This window comes from Heptranchias perlo, chromosome 29, assembly GCF_035084215.1.
Source record: "Heptranchias perlo isolate sHepPer1 chromosome 29, sHepPer1.hap1, whole genome shotgun sequence".
Classification (NCBI taxonomy): Eukaryota; Metazoa; Chordata; class Chondrichthyes; order Hexanchiformes; family Hexanchidae; genus Heptranchias; species Heptranchias perlo.
The window spans coordinates 21,825,306-21,852,416 of record NC_090353.1 but is presented as its reverse complement, the minus strand read 5'-3'; the positions used below and the strand labels follow the sequence as shown (position 1 = coordinate 21,852,416).

At 47.6% G+C, this 27,111-nt stretch overlaps 1 protein-coding gene across 1 annotated transcript in view; it reads right to left on the bottom strand.

The window, feature by feature from the left end:
• Positions 1-27,111, bottom strand: part of unc13a (unc-13 homolog A (C. elegans)) — a 340,969-nt gene that overhangs the window by 145,627 nt on the left and 168,231 nt on the right. The window contains exons 18-19 of the mRNA XM_067968623.1: positions 24,654-24,881; positions 2,354-2,495 (exon numbers count right to left, since the gene is read on the bottom strand). Of these exons, the coding sequence (XP_067824724.1) occupies positions 2,354-2,495; positions 24,654-24,881 (370 nt within the window). The remainder of the gene's footprint in view (positions 1-2,353; positions 2,496-24,653; positions 24,882-27,111) is intronic.

Genomic DNA, 27,111 nt, shown 5'->3' with positions numbered 1-27,111 from the left:
TTAAATTTATTTAATGATGTAGCTTCCACAGCTTCCTGGGGCAGCAAATTCCACAGACCTACCACCCTCTGAGTGAAGAAGTTTCTCCTCATCTCAGTTTTGAAAGAGCAGCCCCTTATTCTAAGATTATGCCCCCTAGTTCTAGTTTCACCCATCCTTGGGAACATCCTTATCGCATCCACCCGATCAAGCCCCTTCACAATCTTATATGTTTCAATAAGATCGCCTCTCATTCTTCTGAACTCCAATGAGTAGAGTCCCAATCTACTCAACCTCTCCTCATATGTCCGCCCCCTCATCCCCGGGATTAGCTGAGTGAACCTTCTTTGTACTGCCTCGAGAGGAAGTATGTCTTTTCTTAAGTATGGAGACCAAAACTGTATGCAGTATTCCAGGTGCGGTCTCACCAATACCTAATATAACTGCAGCAATACCTCCCTGTTTTTATATTCTATCCCCCTAGCAACAAACGCCAACATTCCGTTGGCCTTCTTGATCACCTGCTGCACCTGCATACTAACTTTTTGATTTTCTTGCACTAGGACCCCCAGATCCCTTTGTACTGCAGTACTTTCCAGTCTCTCGCCATCTCTGATTTTTCCTGCCAAAGTGCATAACCTCACATTTTCCAATATTGTATTGCATCTGCCAAATCTCCACCCACTCACCCAGCCTGTCTATATCCCCTTGTAGGTTTTTTATGTCCTCCTCACTCTCTACTTTCCCTCCCATCTTTGGATCATCTGCAAACTCGGTCCCCTCCTCCAAATCGTTAATATAGATTGTAAAGAGTTGGGGACCCAGCACCGACCCCTGCGGAACACCACTGGCTACTGGTTGCCAGTCCGAGAATGAACCATTTATCCCAACTCTCTGCTTCCTGTTAGATAACCAATCCTCCACCCATGCCAGAATATTACCCCCAATCCAGTGATTCTTTATCTTGAGCAATAATCTTTTATGTGGCACCTTGTCGAATGCCTTCTGGAAGTCTAAATACACTACGTCCACTGGTTCCCCTTTATTCACCCTGTACGTTATGTCCTCAAAGAACTCAAGCAAATTTGTCAGACATGACTTCCCCTTCGTAAAGCCATGCTGACTTTGTCCTATTAAATTATGTTTATCCAAATGTTCCGCTACTGTCTCCTTAATAATAGACTCCAAAATTTTACCCACCACAGATGTTAGGCTAACTGGTCTATAATTTCCAGCCTTCTGCCTACTACCCTTTTTAAATAAGGGTGTTACATTAGCAGTTTTCCAATCTGCCGAGACCTTTGCCGAGTCCAGAGAATTTTGGAAAATTATTACCAAAGCATCCACAATCCCTACTACCACTTCCCTCAAGTCCCTAGGACGTAAGCCATCAGGTCCAGGGGATTTATCCGCCTTGAGTCCCATTAATTTACTGAGTACCAATTCCTTAGTGATTTTAATCGTATTTAGCTCCTCCCCCCCTAGAGCCCCCTGTTTGTCCAGTGTTGGGATATTCTTAGTGTCCTCTACCGTAAAGACTGAAACAAAATATTTGTTCAGCATTTTTGCCATCTCCATGTTTCCCACCATTAATTTCCCGGTCTCATCCTCTAAGGCACCTACGTTTGCCTTAGCCACCATTTTTCTTTTAAATAACTGTAGAAACTCTTGCTATCTGTTTTTATATTTTTTGCTAATCTATCTTCCGTTTCTTAATCAATCCTTTAGTTACTTTTTGCTGTCTTTTCAAGACTTCCCAATCTTCTATCCTCCCACTAAGTTTGGCTACCTTATATGTCCTTGTTTTTAGTCGGATACCATCCTTAATTTCTTTACTTAGCCACGGATGGCTGTCATTTCTTTTACACCCTTTTTTCCTCAGTGGAATATATATTTTTTGAAAGTTGTAAAATAACTCCTTAAATGAACACCACTGCTCATGTACCGTCTTACCCTTTAATCTATTTTCCCAGTCCACTTTAATCAATTCCGCTCTCATACCATCATAGTCTCCTTTATTCAAGCTCAGTACGCTTGTTTGAGAACCAATCTTCTCACCCTCTAATTGGATATGGAATGTAACCACGTTATGGTCACTCATTCCAAGGGGATCCTTAACTAGGACATTATTAATTAATCCTGGCTCATTACACAGGACCAGGTCCAAAGTTGCTTGCCTCCTTGTAGGATCAGTTACATACTGCTCAAGAAATCCATCCTTAATACACTCAATAAACTCTTCCTCAAGGCTGCCCTGCCCATGGTCTGCTAAAAGTGACTGGAGGAAGGAGCCTATCTATTTTGGATGGCAAATGTTCATATATTGCAGTAAATAAGAAAGTAAAATGCATATTTGAAATTCAAAGCAACTTACAAGTGGAAGCTCTCCTCCCAGATAGGGTTAAGGTTCCCGTAGATGGTTTTGGTGCGCTTTTTAGTCTTCCCAACTTGAGCTGTGACGTAAGGATCACTGGAACCCGTTTTATCCTTGGCTTGCAGACCTTGGGCACACACCACTGTAGATATCAAAGATTGATTCTGATCATCAAATTCAGCATTCTGAGTATACATTCCAAAGTTTCAATATTTATTAATTTCTGTAATATTTTTGTTACAGCAATACATTTTAAGTCAAACCCAAAACTCAAATGTAACATGGGAAATCAAGATAAAACTACGGAAATCAAATAAAAATAGAAAATTGTGACCGACCGCAACTTTAAATTGCAGGCCACAAGGACACCTGCTCCAAGCCGGCAGGATCCTCTTTAAATATGCAGGTCAGGCTCCAATCACATCATCGTCAAGTATATATCCCTTTTGAAAGCTACTATTGAATCTGTTTCCACCGCCCTTGCAGGTAGTGCATTCCAGATCATAACGACTCACTGCGTAAAGAAAATTCTCCTCATCTACCCGCTGGTTCTTTTGCCAATTATCTTAAATCTGTGTCCTCTGGTTACCAACCCACTTGCTAGTGAAAAGTTTCTCCTTATTTACTCTATCAAAAACCCTTATAATTTTGTTATGCTCTGTTAAATCTCACCTTCTCTGCTATAAGGAGAACAATCCCAGCTTCTCTAGTTTCTCCACACAAGTGAAGTCCCTCATCCTGGGTATCATTATGGTAAATCTCCTCTGCATCCTTCCTAAAGTGTGGTGCCCAGAATTGGACACAATACTCTGGCTGAGGCCTAACCAGTGATTTACATCTGATACCTTATTTTCTTTGGATATATACTTGAAAAGGAAAAATTTTCAGGGCTACAGGAACGAGCAGGGGAGTGGTACTAATTGGATAGTTCTTTCAAAGAGCTGGCACAGGCACAATGGACTGAATGGCCTCCTTCTGTAATGTAAGATTCTATGATTCTCCATAGTTAAAGAATAACAGACTGTGAGATATATTAAAATTGGTTTTATTTTGTTCAGTTGTGCAGTGATGGTTGTGTTTGTCTTTGCCATTTATGGGTCATGAACTTCTCTGTTGGCTGTGGATGTGCCTCACTACTAAGTACTCCCCAGTTAAGATAGTAGCACTGGTGGGTGGCTGCATATCCAACTGGCAAGTTGCAGGGCATTCAGTAGGCAAAATAACTGTATCTGCAACTAACTGTGATGGGTGTGCCTTGGTGTCAGCAGCCTCCTTTGCTGGAGTTATTGTGGACTCAGAGGGTGCCAAATATCATTTCTTACTTGATGACAAAGAACTGCTGTAGTCAAGAGTGCCAACTGGTTGGTCCTTTGTTATTCCAAGCATGGAACTACTGGAGGACATCTCCTTACCATGCCTGCGGAATTATCTGAGCATCTACGAGTTTTGGGAATTTCTCTCTCATGTTTACTGATTAGCATCTCCAAATAGGTTTAAGCTACCATACTATAATTTATAGTTTGGACCCCAAATGTTTCAGGTGTAAAATGGGCGCAACGTATATCAATTTTTGGGCATGAGGTCCTGTGCTTGATCTGTGCCAATGGCACGCTGCCATATTGGTCTTCACTGTTTTTAGGCGTCCCTGGCAGCCACCTAAAATCAGCAAACATGCAAAGAAGGTCCTGTGCTTGTCTCAGGACCCTTCTGCAAAATGTGTGAAAAACTAGGTGAAGCATGTGGACTCCCACATTGCACTTGATGTTACTTCTTCAATGAAGTCAAGGAGGTGGGTTGGCAGGATCTTCTCCTTCAGAATTCAGGTTGACTGCTGTTAATTACATTATTATTGTATAGATAATCTTCAAGTTTATACTTGATAAATCAATTCCATTATTTTACAAAGGACTGAAGTAAGACTAATGGGACTGTAGTTGCCAGAATCTGATTTTTCTCTCTTTTTAAATATGAATTTCACATTAGTGTGTTTTCAATCTATTTCTACCTCCCCAGAGTCCAGTGACTCTCTCAATGATAGTCAGCACCTCACAAATCTTCTTCCCAATCTCCTTTAGCATTCTAGGATAAATACCATCTATCCCTGGGGAATTATAGTTTTTAAGTGAAGATTTGCCTCCCTCATGGTCCCTAGTGTCGTTCACGTCTGATAGGGAAGTATCTCAAGACTGCACACACCTGAAACCAGTGAGTCAGCAAACAAAGAGAGGTTGGAGGAGCTATATATTTTCTAATATTAATCACAATTACCTGGTGTTATTTTAGTTACAACAGCTAAAAAAAAATAACAGCATTAGATATTATTATGGGGATTAATACCAGATGCTGCCACTAGGTGGAACAAAAAACAATAATGCTTTCGTATAAGGTATGCCGGCCATCTGCATGTTTGCTCTGATTGGAAAAGTAACACAAAGGGAATATAGCTGACTGGACAACATTTGTATCTAGGTTAAATGCTCAACGACGTCTTTGTACACAAGTAAAGCCCTGCAGCAAAACTCCTTCCTAATGGAGATAATCAAACACCTAGGTAAAAATAACAGTATGTTAGCTGCAAAGCTAATTGAGCACACCAAAAACAACATCATGTTGTGTATTGTGTTCAATGAATCTAAGAATGCTTTGGATTGCGCTGATCTTGCCAGTCCTATTTTCCTTCTGTGATTGTGCAGTAAATAAGCCAGTTCTGGTTGTTCAAACATTGTACTCCTCTCATCTGCTAACAGAAAGCCAGAGAGCAGTTGCATTGATGACATTACAGCATGGTCTAACATGGGAACAAGCAACACTATTCAGCGCAACCATAGCATTCTATGACAACAACAACAACTGGCATTTATATAGCGCCTTTAACAAAATTTGACACCAAGCCACACAAGCAGTTATTAGGACAGGTGACCAAAAGCTGGTCAAACAGGTAGGTTTTAAGGAGCATCTTAAAGGGGAGAGAGAGGTAGAGAGGTGGAGAGGTTTAAGGAAGGAATTTCAGACCATTAGGGCCTAGACAGCTGAAGGCATGCCCGCCAATGGGAGCGATTAAAATCGGGGATGCGCAAGAGGCAAGAATTGGAGGAGCGCAGAGATCTCGGAGTGTAGGCTGGAGGAGGTAACAGAGACAGAGAGGGGCGAGGCCATGGAGCGATTTGAAAACAAGGATGAGAATTTTAAAATCGAGGCATTACCAGACCGGGAGCCAATGTAGATCCAAGTACTGATGTCGGACAAGTAGTGTGACAAATGAGAGACAGTGGAGGGGTCAAGAGGGTGGTGGTGAGGTAGACCTGGGTGTCATCAGCGTACATGTGGAATCTGACATTGTGTTTTCGGATGATGTCGTCAAGGGGCAGCATGTAGATGAGAAATAGGAGGGGACCAAGGATAGATCCTTGGGGGAGCGAGATAAGAAGCCATTGCAGGTGATTCTCTGTGATATGCATGAGAAATAAAACTCAACATCAGGCCAGATCTCCTCTAAGCAACGTGTCCAGCTCATCTCATCCACATCATTACAAATGCAGCAACTCCACTGAAGGACTGAAAGATATGGGGCACGATTTTAACATTGAAAAACGGGTGGGTTGGGGGCAGGGGGGCATTCAAAATCGCAATCATTTCAGACCCACTACCAATCCGCCCATTTCCGGTTTTCACCAGGACGGGACAAGGGACAGGTGACCAACCCGCTCCCTGGAGGTGGGTTGGTGACTAAAACCTTTCATGGAGGCTGCGGACCTCCATTTTTGCAAATTTTGTAATTTCCCGGGCCTTCTCCAACACGCTACGTGAAAGGAGGTGAGAATGCCCGAAACTGCAGGTAAGTGCCTTTACAGCACTGCTTGTGGGCCCGGAGAAGCAGGAGTGCTTCCCACAGGCCCAACAAGCCTACCTGCAACGACCCGATGATCACGGATTCCCCCCCCCTACAAACGATCGCGGACCCCTGCCATGACCCCCGACCACCCCCAACGATCGCCTACCCCCATGATGACTCCCGATCCCGACAACCCCCCCAAACGTGACTGACCTCCAATCCCTCCCCATGACTGACTCCTCCATGCCCACATGCCCATCAGTGCCCATCAGTGCCCCATGCCCACCCATGCCCCCCCATCCATACAATCAAAGACTTACCTGAACACGACCTCTCCCTGGCTGCTCTCCCGTCCGACTGAGGCCAGCCTGTCAATCAGGCCGGCCAGTTGGACGGCAAACCGACAAAAAAAAAGGCATCCTTATGTCAAAATCGTAAGGACATCCGGGAAACCCATACACTGGGTTTGCCCGTCTGCAATTTGACCCTCCCCCCGCCCCCTTCCCAGCTCGGGGTCAAAATCATGCCCACGAAGTCCATTCTGATTAACTTTCGGGCCGTGTTTAGGTTTTTAAGTAAACTCAATGGCCTCTTTCATGATGTTGAGTGCGTAGTGTCGACAATAGATTTTCCACACCATTGAGTAAGCCTCTAAAGTGCCACAATACATTTTCCCAAAGAATGGAACATTCTGGATACTATGCAGGCAAAGGATGAAAAGCAAAGGTTCTCAATCAGCTGGCAGGAAATGTAAAATAAATGCAGATTCCCCTCCATGCAGCGGTTCAAGAAGGCGGCTCACCACCACCTTCTCGAGGGCAATTAGGGATGGGCAATAAATGCTGGCCTTGCCAGCGACGCCCACATCCCATGAACGAATAAAAAAAAAAAATTCTGAGAATTAAAGTAATTCAAAACCTTCACTCCCAGTTAATCACCCAGAAACAACTGGATTTCTTGCTCACCAACAAGAAATGGATTTCTCCAACATGGAAGTATTCTATCTCCTAAGTCTCAAAGTTTCTGCTGAGCTCCAATCCAAGGTAAGTTATTGGGAATAGAATGTCATATTGCTATTCTTCATTGACATTCTGCATGGAGATCTGACAGCTCATTGCCTCATTTGGAATGTTCTGTTACACCTTAAATGGCAAGTGAGTGATACCATTGCTGAAACATGAATTTAGACAATTATTCATGTTGATAACCTTATTCAGAATGTCATGCAACCACTCAAACCCTCTTATTAGAAGACCTTTAATGCTGACTGCCAACAATACCAGCAAGCAATTCCTAATAAGGAGTAACAAATCTACGGTGAACTTACTGCCTATATAAATCTGCCATTACCCACTGGATTTCTTGCATATGCAACTCCATGTGTTGTCAATTTAATTAAAAATGCAAAGCAATCATGAAGCACCCGTATTAACCTAATTGTTGAATAATGCACAACAAAACTAATTTTTCACCTCAGCATGGTTCCCGGAGGTTGTTGTAACAATCAAACATAACTGCTACAATAATTGTTTGGACGATACATGACACAGCCATCATTTAACTTTACACAGCTTTCAGGGGCTGTGATTGATTTTACTATACTTATTTTTCTTAAAATCAGAATGAGTAATGCATTAGTAGAAAAAGAATTATGGTATTTGATTGGTTATTGAGCAAGGACTTGATCAGATGATAGTGTAAGATCATATTGGTTCTATGGTGGAACACTAAGGGCTCAATTTTGAAATGGTGGCGGGACGGCAGCGGGGGTGAAGGTGTGCGTGGCAAACCCAAATTTAAAAAAAACTTACCATTTCCGACGCGATTGCGATGTAATTGATAGTGATTAAAGTTGTTTCTGGGTTTCATGCCCAGCAGCCAGCCTGATTGTTAAGCTGGCTGGCGACAGGAGCTGCAACACTGGAGGGGGCGGGGGAGGGGGAGGGGGCGGGGGCGGGGGGGGAAAGAGGGGAGAGGGGAGAGAGACGTCATCTGACGCTGGAACAGAGAATGGAGGGCACTGAAGATCAGGGAGGGGAAGATCAGAAGGGGGAAAAAGAGGGGAAGATCAGAGGGGGGAAAGATCGGGGGGGGGGGGAAAGATCGGGGGGGGGGGGAAAGATCGGGGGGGGGGGAAAGATCGGGGGGGGGAAGATCGGGGGGGGGAAGATCGGGGGGGGGAAGATCGGGGGGGGGAAGATCGGGGGGGGAAAGATCGGGGGGGGAAAGATCGGGGGGGGGAAGATCGGGGGGGGGAAGATCGGGGGGGGGAAGATCGGGGGGGGAAAGATCGGGGGGGGGGAAAGATCGGGGGGGGGGAAAGATCGGGGGGGGGGAAAGATCGGGGGGGGGAAAGATCGGGGGGGGGGAAAGATCGGGGGGGGAAAGATCGGGGGGGGGAAAGATCGGGGGGGGGGAAAGATCGGGGGGGGGGAAAGATCGGGGGGGGGGAAAGATCGGGGGGGGGGAAAGATCGGGGGGGGGAAAGATCGGGGGGGGGGAAAGATCGGGGGGGGGAAAGATCGGGGGGGGGGAAAGATCGGGGGGGGGGAAAGATCGGGGGGGGAAAGATCGGGGGGGGAAAGATCGGGGGGGGAAAGATCGGGGGGGGGGAAAGATCGGGGGGGGGGAAAGATCGGGGGGGGGGAAAGATCGGGGGGGGGAAAGATCGGGGGGGGGAAAGATCGGGGGGGGAAGATAGGGGGGGGAAAGATCGGGGGGGGGAAGATCGGGGGGGGGGGGGAAGATCGGGGGGGGGCGGGGAAGATCGGGGGGGGGCGGGGAAGATCGGGGGGGGGCGGGGAAGATCGGGGGGGGATGATCGGGGGGGGAAGATCGGGGTGGAGGAGATGGGAGGGGGGAAGATGGGGGGGGAAGATCGGGGTGGAGGAGATGGGAGGGGGGAAGATCGGGGGGGGGAAGATCGGGGTGGAGGAGATGGGAGGGGGGAAGATCGGGGGGGGAAGATCGGGGTGGAGGAGATGGGAGGGGGGGAAGATGGGGGGGGAAGATTGGGGTGGAGGAGATGGGAGGGGGGAAGATCGGGGGGGGAAGATCGGAGTGGAGGAGATGGGAGGGGGGAAGATGGGGGGGGAAGTTTGGGGGGGGAAGATGGGAGGGGGGAAGATGGGAGGGGGGAAGAGATCGGGGGTGGGGAAGAGATCGGGGGTGGGGAAGAGATCGGGGGTGGGGAAGAGATCGGGGGTGGGGAAGAGATCGGGGGTGGGGAAGAGATCGGGGGTGGGGAAGAGATCGGGGGTGGGGAAGAGATCGGGGGTGGGGAAGAGATCGGCGGTGGGGAAGAGATCGGCGGTGGGGAAGAGATCGGCGGTGGGGAAGAGATCGGCGGTGGGGAAGAGATCGGCGGTGGGGAAGAGATCGGCGGTGGGGAAGAGATCGGCGGTGGGGAAGAGATCGGCGGTGGGGAAGAGATCGGCGGTGGGGAAGAGATCGGCGGTGGGGAAGAGATCGGGGGTGGGGAAGAGATCGGGGGTGGGGAAGAGATCGGGGGTGGGGAAGAGATCGGGGGTGGGGAAGAGATCGGGGGTGGGGAAGAGATCGGGGGTGGGGAAGAGATCGGGGGTGGGGAAGAGATCGGGGGTGGGGAAGAGATCGGGGGTGGGGAAGAGATCGGGGGTGGGGAAGAGATCGGGGGTGGGGAAGAGATCGGGGGTGGGGAAGAGATCGGGGGTTGGGAAGAGATCGGGGGTTGGGAAGAGATCGGGGGTTGGGAAGAGATCGGGGGTTGGGAAGAGATCGGGGGTTGGGAAGAGATCGGGGGTTGGGAAGAGATCGGGGGTTGGGAAGAGATCGGGGGTTGGGAAGAGATCGGGGGTTGGGAAGAGATCGGGGGTTGGGAAGAGATCGGGGGTTGGGAAGAGATCGGGGGTTGGGAAGAGATCGGGGGTTGGGAAGAGATCGGGGGTTGGGAAGAGATCGGGGGTTGGGAAGAGATCGGGGGTGGGGAAGAGATCGGGGGTGGGGAAGAGATCGGGGGTGGGGAAGAGATCGGGGGTGGGGAAGAGATCGGGGGTGGGGAAGAGATCGGGGGTGGGGAAGAGATCGGGGGTGGGGGGAAGAGATCGGGGGTGGGGGGAAGAAATCGGGGGTGGGGAAGATCGGAGGGGGGGGGAAGATCGGAGGGGGGGGGAAGATCGGAGGGGGGGGGAAGATCGGAGGGGGGGGGGGAAGATCGGAGGGGGGGGGAAGATCGGAGGGGGGGGGGAAGATCGGAGGGGGGGGGGAAGATCGGAGGGGGGTGGGAAGATCGGAGGGGAGGGAAGATCGGAGGGGGGGGGAAGATCGGGGGGGGAAGAGGGGAAGATCGGGGTGAGGGAGAGGGGAAGATCCGGGGGGGGGGGGGGGGGAGATGGTGGGGGGGGAAGAGATCGGGGGGGGGGGGGAAGTGATCGGGGGGGGGGGGGGGAAGTGATCGGGGGGGGGGGGGAAGTGATCGGGGGGGGGGGGGGAAGTGATCGGGGGGGGGGGGGAAGTGATCGGGGGGGGGGGGGAAGAGATCGGGGGGGGGGGGGAAGAGATCGGGGGGGGGGAAGAGATCGGGGGGGGGGGAAGAGATCGGGGGGGGGGGGAAGAGATCGGGGGTGGGGAAGAGATCGGGGGTGGGGAAGATCGGAGGGGGGGGAAGAGATCGGGGGTGGGGGGAAGAAATCGGGGGTGGGGGGAAGAAATCGGGGGTGGGGGAAGATCGGAGGGGGGGGAAGATCGGAGGGGGGGGGAAGATCGGAGGGGGGGGGGAAGATCGGAGGGGAGGGAAGATCGGAGGGGGGGGAAGAGGGGAAGATCGGGGTGAGGGAGAGGGGAAGATCCGGGGGGGGGGGGGGGGGAGATGGGGGTGGGGGAAGAGATCGGGGGGGGGGGGGGGGGGAAGTGATCGGGGGGGGGGGGGGAAGTGATCGGGGGGGGGGGGAAGAGATCGGGGGGGGGTGGGGAAGTGATCGGGGGGGGGGGGGGAAGTGATCGGGGGGGGGGGGGAAGTGATCGGGGGGGGGAGATCGGGGGGGGGGGGAAGAGATCGGGGGGGGGGGGGAAGAGATCGGGGGGGGGGGGAAGAGATCGGGGGGGGGGGGGAAGAGATCGGGGGGGGGGGGGAAGAGATCGGGGGGGGGGGGAAGAGATCGGGGGGGGGGGGAAGAGATCGGGGGGGGGGGGAAGAGATCGGGGGGGGGGGAAGAGATCGGGGGGGGGGGAAGAGATCGGGGGGGGGGGAAGAGATCGGGGGGGGGGAAGAGATCGGGGGGGGGGGAAGAGATCGGGGGGGGGGGGGGAAGAGATCGGGGGGGGGGGGGGAAGAGATCGGGGGGGGGGGGGGGGGGAAGAGATCGGGGGGGGGGGAAGAGATCGGGGGGGGGGGAAGAGATCGGGGGGGGGGGGGAAGAGATCGGGGGGGGGGAAGAGATCGGGGGGGGGGAAGAGATCGGGGGGGGGGAAGAGATCGGGGGGGAGGGGAAGAGATCGGGGTGGGGGAAGAGATCGGGGGGGGGGAAGAGATCGGGGGGGGGGAAGAGATCGGGGGGGGGGGGGGAAGAGATCGGGGGGGGGGGGGAAGAGATCGGGGGGGGGGGGGGAAGAGATCGGGGGGGGAAGAGATCGGGGGGGGGAAGAGATCGGGGGGGGGGGAAGAGATGGGGGGGGGAAGAGATGGGGGGGAAGAGATGGGGGGGAAGAGATGGGGGGGAAGAGATGGGGGGGAAGAGATGGGGGGGAAGAGATGGGGGGGGAGAGATCGGGGGAAGAGATCGGGGGAAGAGATCGGGGGAAGAGATCGGGGGAGGAGATCGGGGGGGGCGATGGGGGGGGCGATGGGGGGGGGCGATGGGGGGGGCGATGGGGGGGGGGGCGATGGGAGGGGGGGTGGGAGAACTGAAGATCGGGGGGGTGGGAGAACTGAAGATCGGGGGGGTGGGAGAACTGAAGATCGGGGGGGTGGGAGAACTGAAGATCGGGGGGGTGGGAGAACTGAAGATCGGGGGGGGGGGGGGGGGGAGAACTGAAGATCGGGGGGGGGGGGAGAACTGAAGATCGGGGGGGGGGGAGAACTGAAGATCAGGGGGAAGAGGGGGGAAGATCGGGGTGGAGGGAGAGGGGAAGATCGGGGTGGAGGGAGAGGGGAAGATCGGGGTGGAGGGAGAGGGGAAGATCGGGGGGGAGGGAGAGGGGAAGATCGTGGGGGAGGGAGAGGGGAAGATCGGGGGGGAGGGAGAGGGGAAGATCGTGGGGGAGGGAGAGGGGAAGATCGGGGGGGAGGGAGAGGGGAAGATCGGGGGGGGGAGGGAGAGGGGAAGATCGGGGGGGGGGAGGGAGAGGGGAAGATCGGGGGGGGGAGGGAGAGGGGAAGATCGGGGGGGGGGAGGGAGAGGGGAAGATCGGGGGGGGAGGGAGAGGGGAAGATCGGGGGGGGGGGGGAGGGAGAGGGAGAGGGGAAGATCGGGGGGGGGAGGGAGAGGGGAAGATCGGGGGGGGAGGGAGAGGGGAAGATCGGGGGGGGAGGGAGAGGGGAAGATCGGGGGGGGGGGGGGGAGGGAGAGGGGAAGATCGGGGGGGGGGGGGAGGGAGAGGGGAAGATCGGGGGGGGGGGGGAGGGAGAGGGGAAGATCGGGGGGGGAGGGAGAGGGGAAGATCGGGGGGGGGGAGGGAGAGGGGAAGATCGGGGGGGAGGGAGAGGGGAAGATCGGGGGGGAGGGAGAGGGGAAGATCGGGGGGGAGGGAGAGGGGAAGATCGGGGGGGAGGGAGAGGGGAAGATCGGGGGGGAGGGAGAGGGGAAGATCGGGGGGGAGGGAGAGGGGAAGATCGGGGGGGAGGGAGAGGGGAAGATCGGGGGGGAGGGAGAGGGGAAGATCGGGGGGGAGGGAGAGGGGAAGATCGGGGGGGGAGGGAGAGGGGAAGATCGGGGGGGGAGGGAGAGGGGAAGATCGGGGGGGGAGGGAGAGGGGAAGATCGGGGGGGGGAGGGAGAGGGGAAGATCGGGGGGGGGAGGGAGAGGGGAAGATCGGGGGGGGGAGTGAGAGGGGAAGATCGGGGGGGGGAGGGAGAGGGGAAGATCGGGGGGGGGAGGGAGAGGGGAAGATCGGGGGGGGGAGGGAGAGGGGAAGATCGGGGGGGGGAGGGAGAGGGGAAGATCGGGGGGGGGAGGGAGAGGGGAAGATCGGGGGGGGGGGAGGGAGAGGGGAAGATCGGGGGGGGGAGGGAGAGGGGAAGATCGGGGGGGGGAGGGAGAGGGGAAGATCGGGGGGGGAGGGAGAGGGGAAGATCGGGGGGGGAGGTAGAGGGGAAGATCGGGGGGGGAGTTAGAGGGGAAGATCGGGGGGGGAGGTAGAGGGGAAGATCGGGGGGGGAGGGAGAGGGGAAGATCGGGGGGGGAGGGAGAGGGGAAGATCGGCGGGGGGAGGGAGAGGGGAAGGGGAAGATCAGGGGGGGAGGAAGATCGGGGGGGAGGGAGAGGGGAAGATCAGGGGGGGAGGAAGATCGGGGGGGGAGAGAAGAGGGAAATCAGGCGGGGGGGGCGGGGAGAGGGAGACATTGGGGGCTGAGAGGGACATTGGAGAGGGAGACATCAGACATCGGAGTGGGGGATGTAGGTGACATCGGTGGAAAGGTAGGTTTATTTTGTTTTTTTTTAAACTTTGTGCAATGGTTTCTTATTTAATTTAATTTTGCCTGATCCAGCCCTTCACGCCTGAATCAGAAGCCGTGGGAAAGCCGCCCAGGTAAGTTTAAAATCATTTTAACTACCTATTATGTCAGAAATAAAGTACTTTAAATACCGAGGTACATTTGATTCTTTAACTATCGTCCCGCCAGCTTTAATTGCTAGCGGGACTTCAGCATTCGGGAAGCGGATGCGCACACAGTCTGTGGGAAACCCGGAAGTCCGAGGGTTGGGGCCGGTTTCCTCACCTGCTCGGGATTGTCCCGATTTTGGCTACAGTTGGATAGTTAAGAGTAGAACTACGTGAGAGTTGTCCCACTCAGCTGGATTATGCAGACGAGGCGTTGGAAGAGGATAGCGTGGTCAACCATGTCAAAGGCAATGAGAGGTCAAAAAGGACATAGAGATTTTGTTCAAAAGAAAGTTTAACTGTTAGAATTTTTGGGATGATAGCAATAATGAGGGCTTAAGCCTTTAATGATATGGGGGATCTGTACTTCAGCACCATCTCCCATCTATTACCTCTCTACTTTCTCTCACAGTGGTGAAGAAGTCCAGGCCTGGTAGGTGACAGCAGTGAATTCCAGAACTGCAAGAAAGCCTTGGTGACAGAAATTGCCAAGATACGGTGTGCACTTTTGGTTGTCTCAAATATTGGGTGATATAGAGGTCCTGGAAAAGCTTCAGCGGAAGGCCACTAGATTGATACTTAGTTTAAAAGCACTGAATTGACACAATAGACTTATAGAGCTGATATTTTTTACTCTAGAAAAGCAAAGCCTTTGAGGAGATTTGATTGAGGTTTTTAAAATAATGAAAAATTAGCTTTAGTCCTATGTGAAAAGGCCATTCAAGCTAGATAGGTTAGGGAGGACCTGGAAACATATATATAAGTTATGTGCGCATTGAACTAGATTAAATGTTAGAGGGTACTTTTTTTTGCGGAGATTCCTCGATCTCTGGAACAAGTTGCCAGTATGTGAAGTGCAGACTCAGTACAAGCATTTAAAACGGAGTTGGCTGGTTCCTGAGTATGGTAAACATAACTGCATATGAAAGATAGGTGGGTATTGAGGGATATGTCTCCCTGTCACCTTGGTCTCCTGGAACTTATTTTATTGCCTTCAGGGGCAGAAAGGAATTTCCCAGAGATTTTTCTCTGTTTTTTTGCCTATCCCAGGACATTACGTGGCTGATGGATGGGTGGGGCGGATTAAGTAAGTGTGTAGAACTTACAACATGACAGTACAGGATAGGCCTGATGGACCAGCTGGTCTTTATCTGCCTTCTGCATAAGTATTGCACATCGGAAGGAAACATGGACGACGAACGCACTCCATGAAGTCTAAGCAGGCGGGAGAGGAACTTGGGCTGGGATTTGGTTATGCCAGGCCTCTACTCCTTTCTTTTCGCATTTTAAAAATTCCATTGGAAGTGGGGCCTGCCACTTCTTGAGTTTACCCCCGCCCAAACAGACATCACAGCCAGAGGCATGATGTTTTCCATCGGAATTCTTGCTAGTTCCACCTCATTTGCTCCATTGGATGAAGTAGGCATACTTGCTTGCTAGGACCTGCTCCTGGTGAAAGTGGGGCTACAAAAATTAGCAGGGGCAGTTTTCCCTATGGCAAATTCAAATTCAGAGAGTTTCTGAAAGTTTTTTTAAAAAGATTTTTAGTCGGCATAGAGGCCCTACTTATGCTCTGACAAGGTGCTGCACCCGTATCCCTTCTGGACCACTTCCCCAATTGTGCACAATTTATACAGGTGCCTGCCCAAAATATGCCAATGTCCAACCTCAGAATTTGGAATAGTTGAGGCATATCCAAGGAGCAAGTGGAGGTTTTACTTTGTCGCAGATCTGCCCCCAGTAGGTTGCCATGGGAATTTTTAGGCTCAAGATTACAAGTTTCCAATGATCAGTGGATATGGGGAAAAATGGAATAACTGAAGCCATGTGTATATATTTCACTGAAATTCTATGCATGTATGAGCTACAATTTTCTGTCCATCACAGGGCAACAACTAGATTATTTACAAATAAACCATGAAGGAACTTTTGTGGTAAATAACATAGTTGAGTATCAGTCCTTCAAAACTTCAACCAGAGCAGACTAAATTACTTGAAATTTCGACTTCCATTTTGGATCAAAATTGTAGTTGCCAGAAATATAAGCTGTGACTGGTAGCTACCGAATCAATTCCAGCTTGGCAGCATGTGATTTATGGTGCCTGGCTACTGATCAAAGTCTCAAGACCAGGAGAGAGCTTTGCCCCTGTGCACTTAAATACACGTGCAAAGCTCTGCTCCCAGCCATTACATTTTAGATGTATTGAGAGCAAGAACAGGAGTGTCTGCATTCTCAAGAACATTTAAAATATCTCTCTGTAACTTTATAAATACCCAAAAGATCCAAGGCCTCTCCCTCCCCAGACACTTTTGAAACAATGTTTGACGCCGTACTGAAATTACACGGTCACTTTTTCACTATTACGAAGCTGAAATGAAACAAAAGCAGCAGTAAATCTGCACCGTAAAATCATTTCTTGGGAAAGTAAAATAAAGATCAGGAGAAATCAGATTTTTGGAGTTGGAGGAAGTGAGAAACGGCAATAATGAAAAGTAAGATTATGGCTGAGAGGAAGTATGATCAAGTTCAGAAGTGTGAAGCCAAGGCTGGAAGATGTGAAAGTGGGCTGTATTACGGCTTCAAAATCAAGCTTTTAGACTTAAAGCTCAAGTGGAACAAATTAAGCCTTGAAGCTTTATTACAGTCACATTGTCATATAATAACAAGAGCTAATGTAGCAGTGTCTCAGAGCTTTCCATCACCGGAAACTGACAGATCCCAAAGCACTGAAATGCCATTACTTTCTATATTTAGGGTATTTTTTTTCAAATGGCAAATGAACCATTTTTCACTAATCATGTTATTGTTTTTAGTCAGAACATTTGACAATATAATTTAATGCTCTGAAACTAAATTGAAGGCGGCAGTGCCAGGAAAACATACCCTGATCCCACTAGGAATGAGTCTGGTGCATTTGTGATGGTACATTGAGTGTACTGAAAGCATTGCTCAACATTGATGAATAGGAAAATGACTTAAGCTATATTAATATTTGAGGAGGTCTCAAATGTTTACTGAAAAACATCAATATGGCAAAAAATAGTAATTTCCCCCAACTTTCTCTGTTGTAACTGTAGTTTACCACAGATGAATCTAATGTATGACCATATATTTTGAAAAAGTACATACATTCTTCTATCCTTTTTAATATATAATTACTTCTATTCTCACTTTTTAAATGTCTAACTTATTCCTACTCTATCCTGCTTAATGTGAAACCTATTCCAATTCTATCCGTTTTAATGTACAAATTATTCCTACTCTTCTTTTTAGCGTATAAGGCATTCCTATTCTATCTTTTTTAATGTATAACATGTTTATTTGAACTTTTAAAAAAAATGTTTCAGCTGTGACACCTAGTAGCAAACTCCTGTTCACGTACCAAGAAAGTTTTATCTTTCATTGATACATGACTCAGAACACTCATCCAGTTTTTTTCCATGTGATAATGTAGGCTAGTGTGTTCTACACTGTGTCTGTAATAATAATCCACACATCAGTGCTCTAACAACCCCTTAAGGCACATCTAAATAAAAGTCATAGCAATGACTTTATTTTGTTAAAACCGGAATTCCATCCCATGTTTCTACTTTCATACAGCCACAGTTGCTCAAAGAAAACCTTGCATCAAGCCCTCGTAGCTAATGGCTCTATGCCGAGGCGGAGAAGCTTATGCATAGGGTAAAGGGGCAACCTCACAGAACTAGCCAGTCCCCACACACTCCTCCAAACTGAGATATCTATCAGCAATCTGACAATCTTCTTCCAGGAATTATTTAAGTAAACACTAGAACTCCCACACAGTGGAAACAGCAGTTAGTCAACTGCATATAATTGCATCCCACGGAATGCTAATACCACCCTCAGTTAGATTCTTTTCAGTTCTTTTTTCCAAAGACAATATCTCATTAAAATAGAATTCTAAGGTTTATTCCATTTGCTTTTGATTTGACATTAAATTTTTGGCTAGTGCACCCGGAGAACATAGTACAATCCCATCTTATAAATGTAATGTGTAGCTCATTTATTAAAAAGGGTACTGTTGTCAAGTTCTTACTCATAAATATCTCTTTGCAATTATAATCTTTAAAAAGGAAAAATAATCTAATGTCCTATCCACCAGTTTCAGGTGGAATCTTTATTCTAGCAGCTTGATTAAGAACAAAAAATGCAGCAATATTGTAGGCACAGAGCTCATTTCGGTATCTACAGCGTCCATTCACAGTTGGTAGGATCTTATTTATACTGTCTGGCTGTGAATCAGATCCAGGACAGAGAGCCAGGTAAGCGGGCAGGAGTGCCCACAATCTCAATACATTTAAATGAGCTCTGGATAAGTTGATAAATTGTCCAGTTAGTTCCACTGACCTCCTGAGCACTTTGGAAACCTAGTTTCATACCGCTCTGAAGTTATACTCTATGCGGTGTCAATCCCAAGTGGTGTGAGATTATATCCTCCAGAGGGTCTCTCATTTCTGTGAAACGGGAACAGCCTTGGGGCAACATTAAAACTGCAGTATAAATGCACCCTTAAATAACTAATCAGTCAAAACATGAGTCAGGCAGATGTTAACGACTGGATTGTGAAGTGAGCTTGTTGGTCACTACACTGCATGAAATCCATTTCTAAAGTCTAAATAAAAATTGCAGTTATATTATTGAGGTCTTCGAGTAAAACAGAAACTTTCTCCAGGGATTTGATAAAAGCTTTCATGTCTGAATGCAAATTTTACAGAGAAAGTCTGTAAAAGGTTAGTAATTTTCACTGAAGAAAGAAAATCTCTAAAAAAAAATCTTGCCTTGGAAAAATAACTGTACATGAAATGCTCCAATATCTAAGCAGAAAGAAATTAAGCAAATATGGTACAATATTCAAAGCTGGGGAAGGAACAAAGATGAAACAATTAATTAGATTAAGTATATAAAATATATAAGATAAAATGAAAAAAAAGGGGAAGAAACCAAGGATTTGTGAATACTTCAAATGCCACGCGAAAAAAATCTTCAATCTCAATTTCCAAAATAAATCCATCATTTTAATTCAATGTTTGTGTGTTTTGGAGAGAAAATCCTTTCATTCTAGACATGCAGGTAAGACCTTCTCAGTGTTCTACTTCAAGTTGCTTTAGGTACTTAAAGAATCTGCACTATTTTTATCCTGTGATAAAATCACACAGCAGGGCACATAATCTTGATTATCCACAGTACACAAGCTGTTACACAATAATTCTGTATTGCAACTGCACTGTCCGAATTTGGGACATTATAGCCCCAATTTTAACCACGCCTGTTCTCATCGGGCACGTTAGGTTAAAACCGGGGCTTCTGACTGTATTTCACACTTCCCTGCAGAATGCTGACAATATAATGGATGAACTGTGTATGTATCCAACAGATCTGTTGGACAGACAACTGGCTAAAATATGTTTTCACTGTGAAGATGAAATAAATGATGAAACAGAATTTATGCTAGATATTAAACATTTCAGAATTATCTTTATTAAATGAAAGTTGTTTTAAGCCTTCTTACCCTTTATTTATTTAGCTCTATGAAGAACATACTATGGATCTTGCTTTGCACTGTAATACTGTATATTTTGTAACCATTTTTAAATCACTAACCTTTGTTTGCCCCATAAGGTAACACATGCATAAGACAGCTTTAATGTTATCAACCCTCAGCAGAGATACTAGCTATGAAAAATTTCAGAGTTCAACAGGCCCTAAATTATTAAATAATTAGTAATGTGGCTTTTATGTTTATAAAATTGCTCTATTGATTTTTATGGTTATGCAATTGGCCAATTAATTGAAGCTGAAATGTCATATTTATTGTAATTACTACAGTGGAACTGCTTCAACATAATGTTTGCAGAGACTGTCAGTACTTTTGTTACAGCTGGCTAAACATATTTGCCATTTCTTTATTAATGTATTGAATCACGGGCCCATTTATATAGCAGTTAGTGACTCAGTCCAACTTATCATAGAAAGGTTACAGCACGGAAGGAGGCCATTCGGCCGACTTACTTTTCATTTTACACCACGACAGAAACTGCAGTATAACTGTGGTTTGAAGTCACCAATTTGTCTAGGTAGTCTCACATCACTTGAACTTGAGACTAGCTTTGCTTTGCTCGAGTACAGCATGTATCTCAGTGCTGTTGGCTCAATTTATTCTAAAGCAAGTATTAGTGTCAAACTAGTACAGGCTATGTAAAGAAGCCATTAGCAAAGTTTCCAATCAGCTTTGGGATGAATTGCTGCCTGAACCTTATTTCAACCACAAATTTCATTGTTCAGAAACAAATAATATAACCGTATTCGTACTAGACCTGAAGATTATTAGGGTTACTGAGATTGAAGACTTAAATAGCCACATTCAATAGGCACAAAACACATTTTCGGGGAGAAGTGAAATCTTGCATTTGTTGCCTCAAAGGGCAAGGTAAACTTGTGGGAATACTTTTCTTTTTTAACAATTCTACTCATTCAGCTAAAGTATAGTATTTCTAGAATATTTCCTCTGTTACTCTAGTAAAGATCATATTGGCTATTTTTGTTTTGGGTTGTTTTCACTACGAAAAGTACTTTCAGAATATCTTAGGAACATCCTTATGTGATCTTTAAAAGATATCAGGGAGATATAGGGCTCGATTTTCAGATGTCCGAGCGGGTGCGTTCGTGGCGGGGTGGTCCGAAAATTGGGGATTCCCGCGGTGGGTCCGGAACCCGGTTCCAACCCGCCCACTTAAAGCCGGCGGGATCCCACTTTAATCAGTTAATTTGATGCTTCTGGTCGTCAGGAAACCTGATTTGGAGGATATTTTAGGAGGGGTGGGATTTTCAGGTCAACTGAGCGTGTTTCCTGTACTGGGGGAAACACTCCCAGTTGAAATGGACGCGTTGCAGCCATCAGTCTGTGGCAGCTGCAAAGGTCCATTTGACAGGTGCGGGGGGTGGGGGGGGGCGGGGGGGGGGGGGGGGGGAGACCCTCACTCATTGCAGGAGGCCACTCTGTCACTTTGGACAAAGTTTGGCCTGCACCACCCTCCTCCTAACACAAAAAATCACAAACTTGCAACCTCAACCCCGGTGTGATGACACATTTACGTACCTTGTGGACCTCCTCAAATGTACATCTTCCAGATGGGGGCCGCCATAGCTGCAGTCATGACCTCCTCGGAGGAAGAACAGCATCACCAGCCTCGCCGTCCACCTCTGACACATGGAGCTCCACAACACAGTGCTGTGACATATCCACCTGCACAGCAGGAGGGAGGGCAACCGCAGAGAGAGATGCGTCGCAGAAGGCACTACCCTCGTCACAGGGTCTACAGACTGAGGCTCAGCTTTCCGGACCTCTCTGAGAAGCAGTGCACACGGAGGCTCAGAGTCACTCGACATGTAGTCATGGACATCTGCAGCCTCCTTCATGCCGAGCTGCTCCTGGCTGGCCCAAGCACCATCTTCTTACCTGTCGCTGTCAAAGTCACCGCTGCCCTCAACAACTTCTCCTCCACATCCTTCCAGGGTGCCACCGGGGACATCGCCGGCGTCTGTCAGTCGTCTGCACAAAAGAGCCCTGCAAATACACCTACACCCACTCTGCAGTGTCACAATGGATGGCATCAGGTGTGGGTCTTCATGGTGATCCTCAGGAAAGGGCATTATTGCACAAACCAGACAAGATTTGCAAAGATGTGGCAGTAGTGGTGATAACAAATTTTTATGTTTTTTTGCAAAACAAACAAAAGTAAATCAAAAACATGACATTCTGTCTTACACCCTTGTGCATCCCCTTTGTGCTCACAAAACCTTCGCCTTACGTTTACAGGAACCCCTACGTGGCGCTACCCCAGTGGCTTCAGCAGAGGTAGTGGCAGGATGCTCTTATCCATGCCCTGGCCGATGAGATGCTTTGCGCGGACGCCCTCTGGGTTTCGGTGCCCGTGAGGACCCTTCCAAAGACTGCTCCACCTGCACCTGTGCAGGGGCAGACTTGAGCACCTGGAGAGGAGGCAGCACAGCGGGTACTGGTTGAGAGGGAGGCAACGGGTGAGACGTGGAAGCGCTTTGAGTGGCGTCCCCACTTCCATGTCCCCTTTCGCCATCATCCCTCTCCTGGGCCTTCTGGCATCTCTTCTCCTATTAAGGCAAAACACAGAGAGGCGTGATTGAGTGATAGTTGCATAGTAACCTTCTGCATGCATTGGTGTGGGTGGAGGTGACCGTGAGGGAGATGCATGGGAGGATGCATGTGAGACATAGCTGTGAGATTGTATGAGGATTGGGTTGCGTGGTAGTGTTCGAATGGGAACTGGGGCAGTGAGTAAGTGCAGGCAAGGTGAGGATGATGGTTGAGTAGATGTGAGGAGTGATGCGAGAGCGTTGTGGTGGCAGTGCAGAAGGAGTTGTGTGGTGGTGGAGGTGATATGGAAGACGGAGTGTGGGAGAATGCGTAAGTATACTCATTTTGGCTGACCTGGTTAGGTCATTAAAGCGCTTCCTGCACTGGACCCAGGTTCGGGAGATGTTACTGCTGCTGGTGATCACCTCGAGCCAGACCTTCTTGGTGGCAGAGGCAGGCCACTTCCTCCCGTCCGCTGGGAAAAACGTTTCCCTCCTCCTCCTGACCCCATCGAGCAGCACCTGGAGTGAGGAGTCTGAGAACCATGGAGCAGCCTTGCCTCTGGGCTGCTCCATGCTGCCAATTTGGTTGGTTGCTGCAGGAGGAGCATTGGAGGACTGCCCCTTTAAATAGGGCTCTTCCTGCTGACAGCCTGTGATGCGGGTGTGCAGTGCGCCCGCTGCGCAGGTCTAGAACGGGAAACCCGGAAGCACGCTTAAGTGTCTTCAATTAGGTTGTGATCGCGTGCGGAGCACCCCAATTTCACTGGGTGCGTTACCCACACACCCAGTCGACCCCCCGCTACCAACCCGTCTCCCTCCTAATATCGGGCCCAAGCAATTAATCCTTGCAGCCATTTCAAATCCAGGTCAATAAGTTAAAGAAAATCTTCCAGCACTAATTACAGATGAGTCCTGTGCTATGTAGGAGAAAATGTGACAAATCTGATTCTACAGGGTTAACTTTTCTAGATGCATTTGAAAGCATACGAGAAGTTGGTATTTTAACTCAATTTGAACCCTGCATAGAAAAGAAAGGCCTGGAAAATCAGCCATGCAGCGCCTGTTGTTCACGTAATAATTAGCCTCCTAAGCTTCCAATAAGGCGGGCAGGAAGCGCACGCTCATTGTGAGTCGAAAGTATGCCACCCGCCACATTGGTATGGGCAACTGCACTTGGCATCCAGAGCGCACGTCTGGATTATTTAATTAGAGGCCTGAGCTTCTTGCAGGACACGTTTTTGATTTTGGTATGGCTCAGTGCATGACTCGCCGCCTGCTGAACTCGCCCAGCAACATGTAGAGCTAACTGCAGGAAGGACCTCTTTTAAAATGGCAGGTTTTTCTCTTCGTTGTTTAAGAAATTTGAGCAGGATAAATGAAAAAGGTTAAGTGCAGGAAAAGAAGTGAAAAGAATTCTAGGTGGATCAGAACATTTAGAAGTAGAAGTGTATAATGCAGTTAAATCAGTATTGTACGTTATTGGAAGTAGAAGAAATATATGGCAGCATTTCAAGAACATGCAGGACATTAGCTAGAAATTAGGAAAAGAACAAGGCCATTGACAAACCAGGAAAGAAGATTATAGACTTTTGACCATGATATACTCGGAGGTGGAAACAGCACACCACAGAGGAAGACTGAACTTTTCTTAACTGCAACCTGATAAAATAGGCTGTACGTCTTTATACTACCACCCAAATGGTAACATAAAACTTGAAGCATTCCAATGCAACCTTGAATTATATATTAACAAAGTTAACCTTGCCAAGCACTTGATATAATCCTCAAAATTGAATGAAACTTAGACTGTGATACTGTAATGCTGAAAATGAGTTTGGATATGTTATGTTGATCCCAGCTAATGCTGTGGTGTTAGAATTCTGAAACCAAGTTATTGTACTGTTCGTGATAATTATGTAGAGAATAGTATTATCTTTATCTGCTTAGAAGCAGTGAAACATAGTAATTGTTCGTAATACATCTAAATTGTCTCCTGTTCAGTCCTTGATAACCTTGAGATGAATTAAGGTTTAATTGGTGCTCCAGCCAATGTTGTATTGGACAAGGTGACTGGATCTTTTAAATTTGAGTTGGATTATGTAGGACAACGAAAAAAAAGACAAATTAAGTATCATAATGATACCATCGACGCAAGAGTAATTCCTGAATTTTTTTTCCTGCATCCGTTGAGAGTTGATAGTCTTTTCCAACACCTAAATAACAATTATATAATTTATTTGAGAACCATTTTGAATCAGGAAGTATTGAGCAGGAGAAATGAAAAGTTAAGAGCAGGAGAAGTGAAAAGAATTCTGAATCTGAACGTTCAGGATCTGAATGTTTCTGATTATACTTTGTAACAAACAACCTTCTAAATCTACCATTCTTTACAGCTGTTATAAAAATAGAACTGTAAAGGACATTTGGTACCAAAGAGTTAATAGAGAACAGATGTACAATCTGCACCTACAATCTGTGTAGGAGGTTAAAACATAGATGCTCATTTCATTTTCTGTAACAAAATTAACAACGCCTACCAGTGATATTGATTTTTGCTGACCACTTTGATGTACCATCCAGTACACTCTGTTTAATGGCCTTCATCTGTTGTGCATGTGTTGATTTTGGAAGTGCAAACACCTCCTGGATGAGCTCAAAGATTTCTGGCTTATTTCTTTCTCTGATTTTCATTCGGTCCTTTAGGACCATAATAATATTTTGTGTTCGATCTTCTGCTCCGTGTTTTGAACTCTTTTCAGCAGCACCTGAAATTAAGTTAGAAGTATTAGTATTAGTAGAAGAAATGTAACACTATTTTAAATATGATGGAGTACTGGAACAGTTGTTTACTAAATGTACGGTAAGATTCTAAACCATGTAAATTGACATGTCAAATCGCTTGTGAGGTTGGGTGTGGTCAACCACATCAAAAGCTGCAGACAGGTCGAGAAGGAAGAGAAGGGATAGTTTACCACAGTCACAGTCACATGATATACAAGAATCACTGCTAGATTGGAACTGATGGAGGCCCAAGGTGTAGGGTGTGCAGTATTGCATTGGGAAGACTGAGAGCAAATGGGAAAAAACATGCAACAAATTACTTTGAAGGTCCAAAAAATCTTCTCCAAAAGATGGACACAACCAAACTTTATTAAAAAAATAGCCTAAATACAAAAAGAAATCTTACATTATCTATTATACCTTAGCTCATATATGATGGCAACACCTTTTCAAACATCATAAATTTGTCAATTTATTAATATGCTGAAAGACTCATCATATCTAAACTTTGCCAGTGACTGTTGTCATTTTTTTCAAATGTGACTTCAATAATCATGTTTTTCGACTTTTTATTAATAATAAAGCCTTGTCCTTCACCTAGGCTTTTAAATAACTTTCAAATAATGTGCACTACTGTCTGGCCTTTCAATTTATGATCTGATTTTTTTTAAAATTATTTGAACACCTTCTTTGTGGCACTTTTAGCTGCTTCGAAGATATGCAAAATTTCATTTGTTTATCTTGAACACCAATTTACTTAAATTGTTCACACAAGTTCCAGTTTTAAATTTACTAAAAATACATCAATGCATATGCACAGACAACAATCTAATCTAGCGAAATTGCTGGCCAACTCTTATTCAACATTATCAAGATGGCTAGAGTGACACAGTAGAGCAACTGATAACATATCTTTTTCTTCCAACCAGAGGGGGTGATGAAAATAGTGCAGTAGATGTGGACTTTCAAAAAGCATTTGATGAAGTACCACGTAACCGACTTATTTGGAAAATAGAAGCACACGGTAAAAAAGGGATGGTGGTAACTTGGGTATGTAATTGGCTAAGAGATAGGAGGCAGAGAGTAGTGGTGAACAGATTTTTTTTTGACTGGAGAGAAGTATGCAGTGGGGTCCCCCAGGGGCCGGTATTAGGACCATTGTCTTTCTTGTTATACATAAATGACCTGGACTTGGGTATGGGGAGTATAATTTCAAAGTTTGTGGATGATACAAAACTTTTCAACGTAGTAGATAGTGAGGAGGATAGTAGCAGACTTCAGGAGGACATAGGCAGAATGGTGAAATGGGCAGACACATGGCAGATGCAATTTAATGCGGACAAGTGTGAAGTGATGCACTTTGGGAGGAATAACATGGAGAGGTAGTATAATCTAAATGGTACTATTTTGAGGGGGGTGCGAGAACAGAAGAACCTGGGGGTGCACTTTCACAAATCTTTGAAGGCGGCAGGACAAGTTGATATGGCGGTTAAGAAAGCGTATGGGATACTAGGTTTTGTAAATAGCAGCATTGAATACAAGAACAAGGAAGTCATGCTAAACCTTTACAAATCACTTTAATAGGCCTCAGTTGGAGTATTGTGTTCAATTCTGGGCACCACACTTTAGGAAGGATGTCAAGGCCTTGGAGAGGGTACAGAGGAGGTTTACCAGGATGATATCAGGGATGAGGGACTTCAAGTTATGTGGAGAGATTAGAGAAGCTGGGATTGTTCTCCTTAGAGCAGAGAAGGTTAAGGGGAGACTTAATAGATGTATTCAAAATTATGAGGGGTCTTGACAGAGCAAGTAGGGAGAAACTGTTTCCTCTGGCAAGTGGGTCGGTAACCAGAGGTCATAGATTTAAAGTAATTGGCAAAAGAACTAGAGGGGAACGGAGGAAAAATTTTTTCACACAGAGGGTTGTTAAGATCTGGAATTCATTACCTAAAAGGGTGGTGGAATCAGATTCCATAGGAACTTTCAAAAGGCAATTGGATATGTACTTGAAGAGGACTAATTGGCAGAGTTATGGGGAAAAAGCTGGGGTATGGGACTATATTGGACAGCTCGTTCAAAGACCAGGCATCGGCATGACGGGCCAAATGGCCTCCTTTTGTGCTGTAAGATTCTATGATTCTAACCAATAGTACAGCAGGTTGAGTCCCACAGTTATCACTTGAAATTAACCGTGAAGTTCTCTGTTCTATTGTA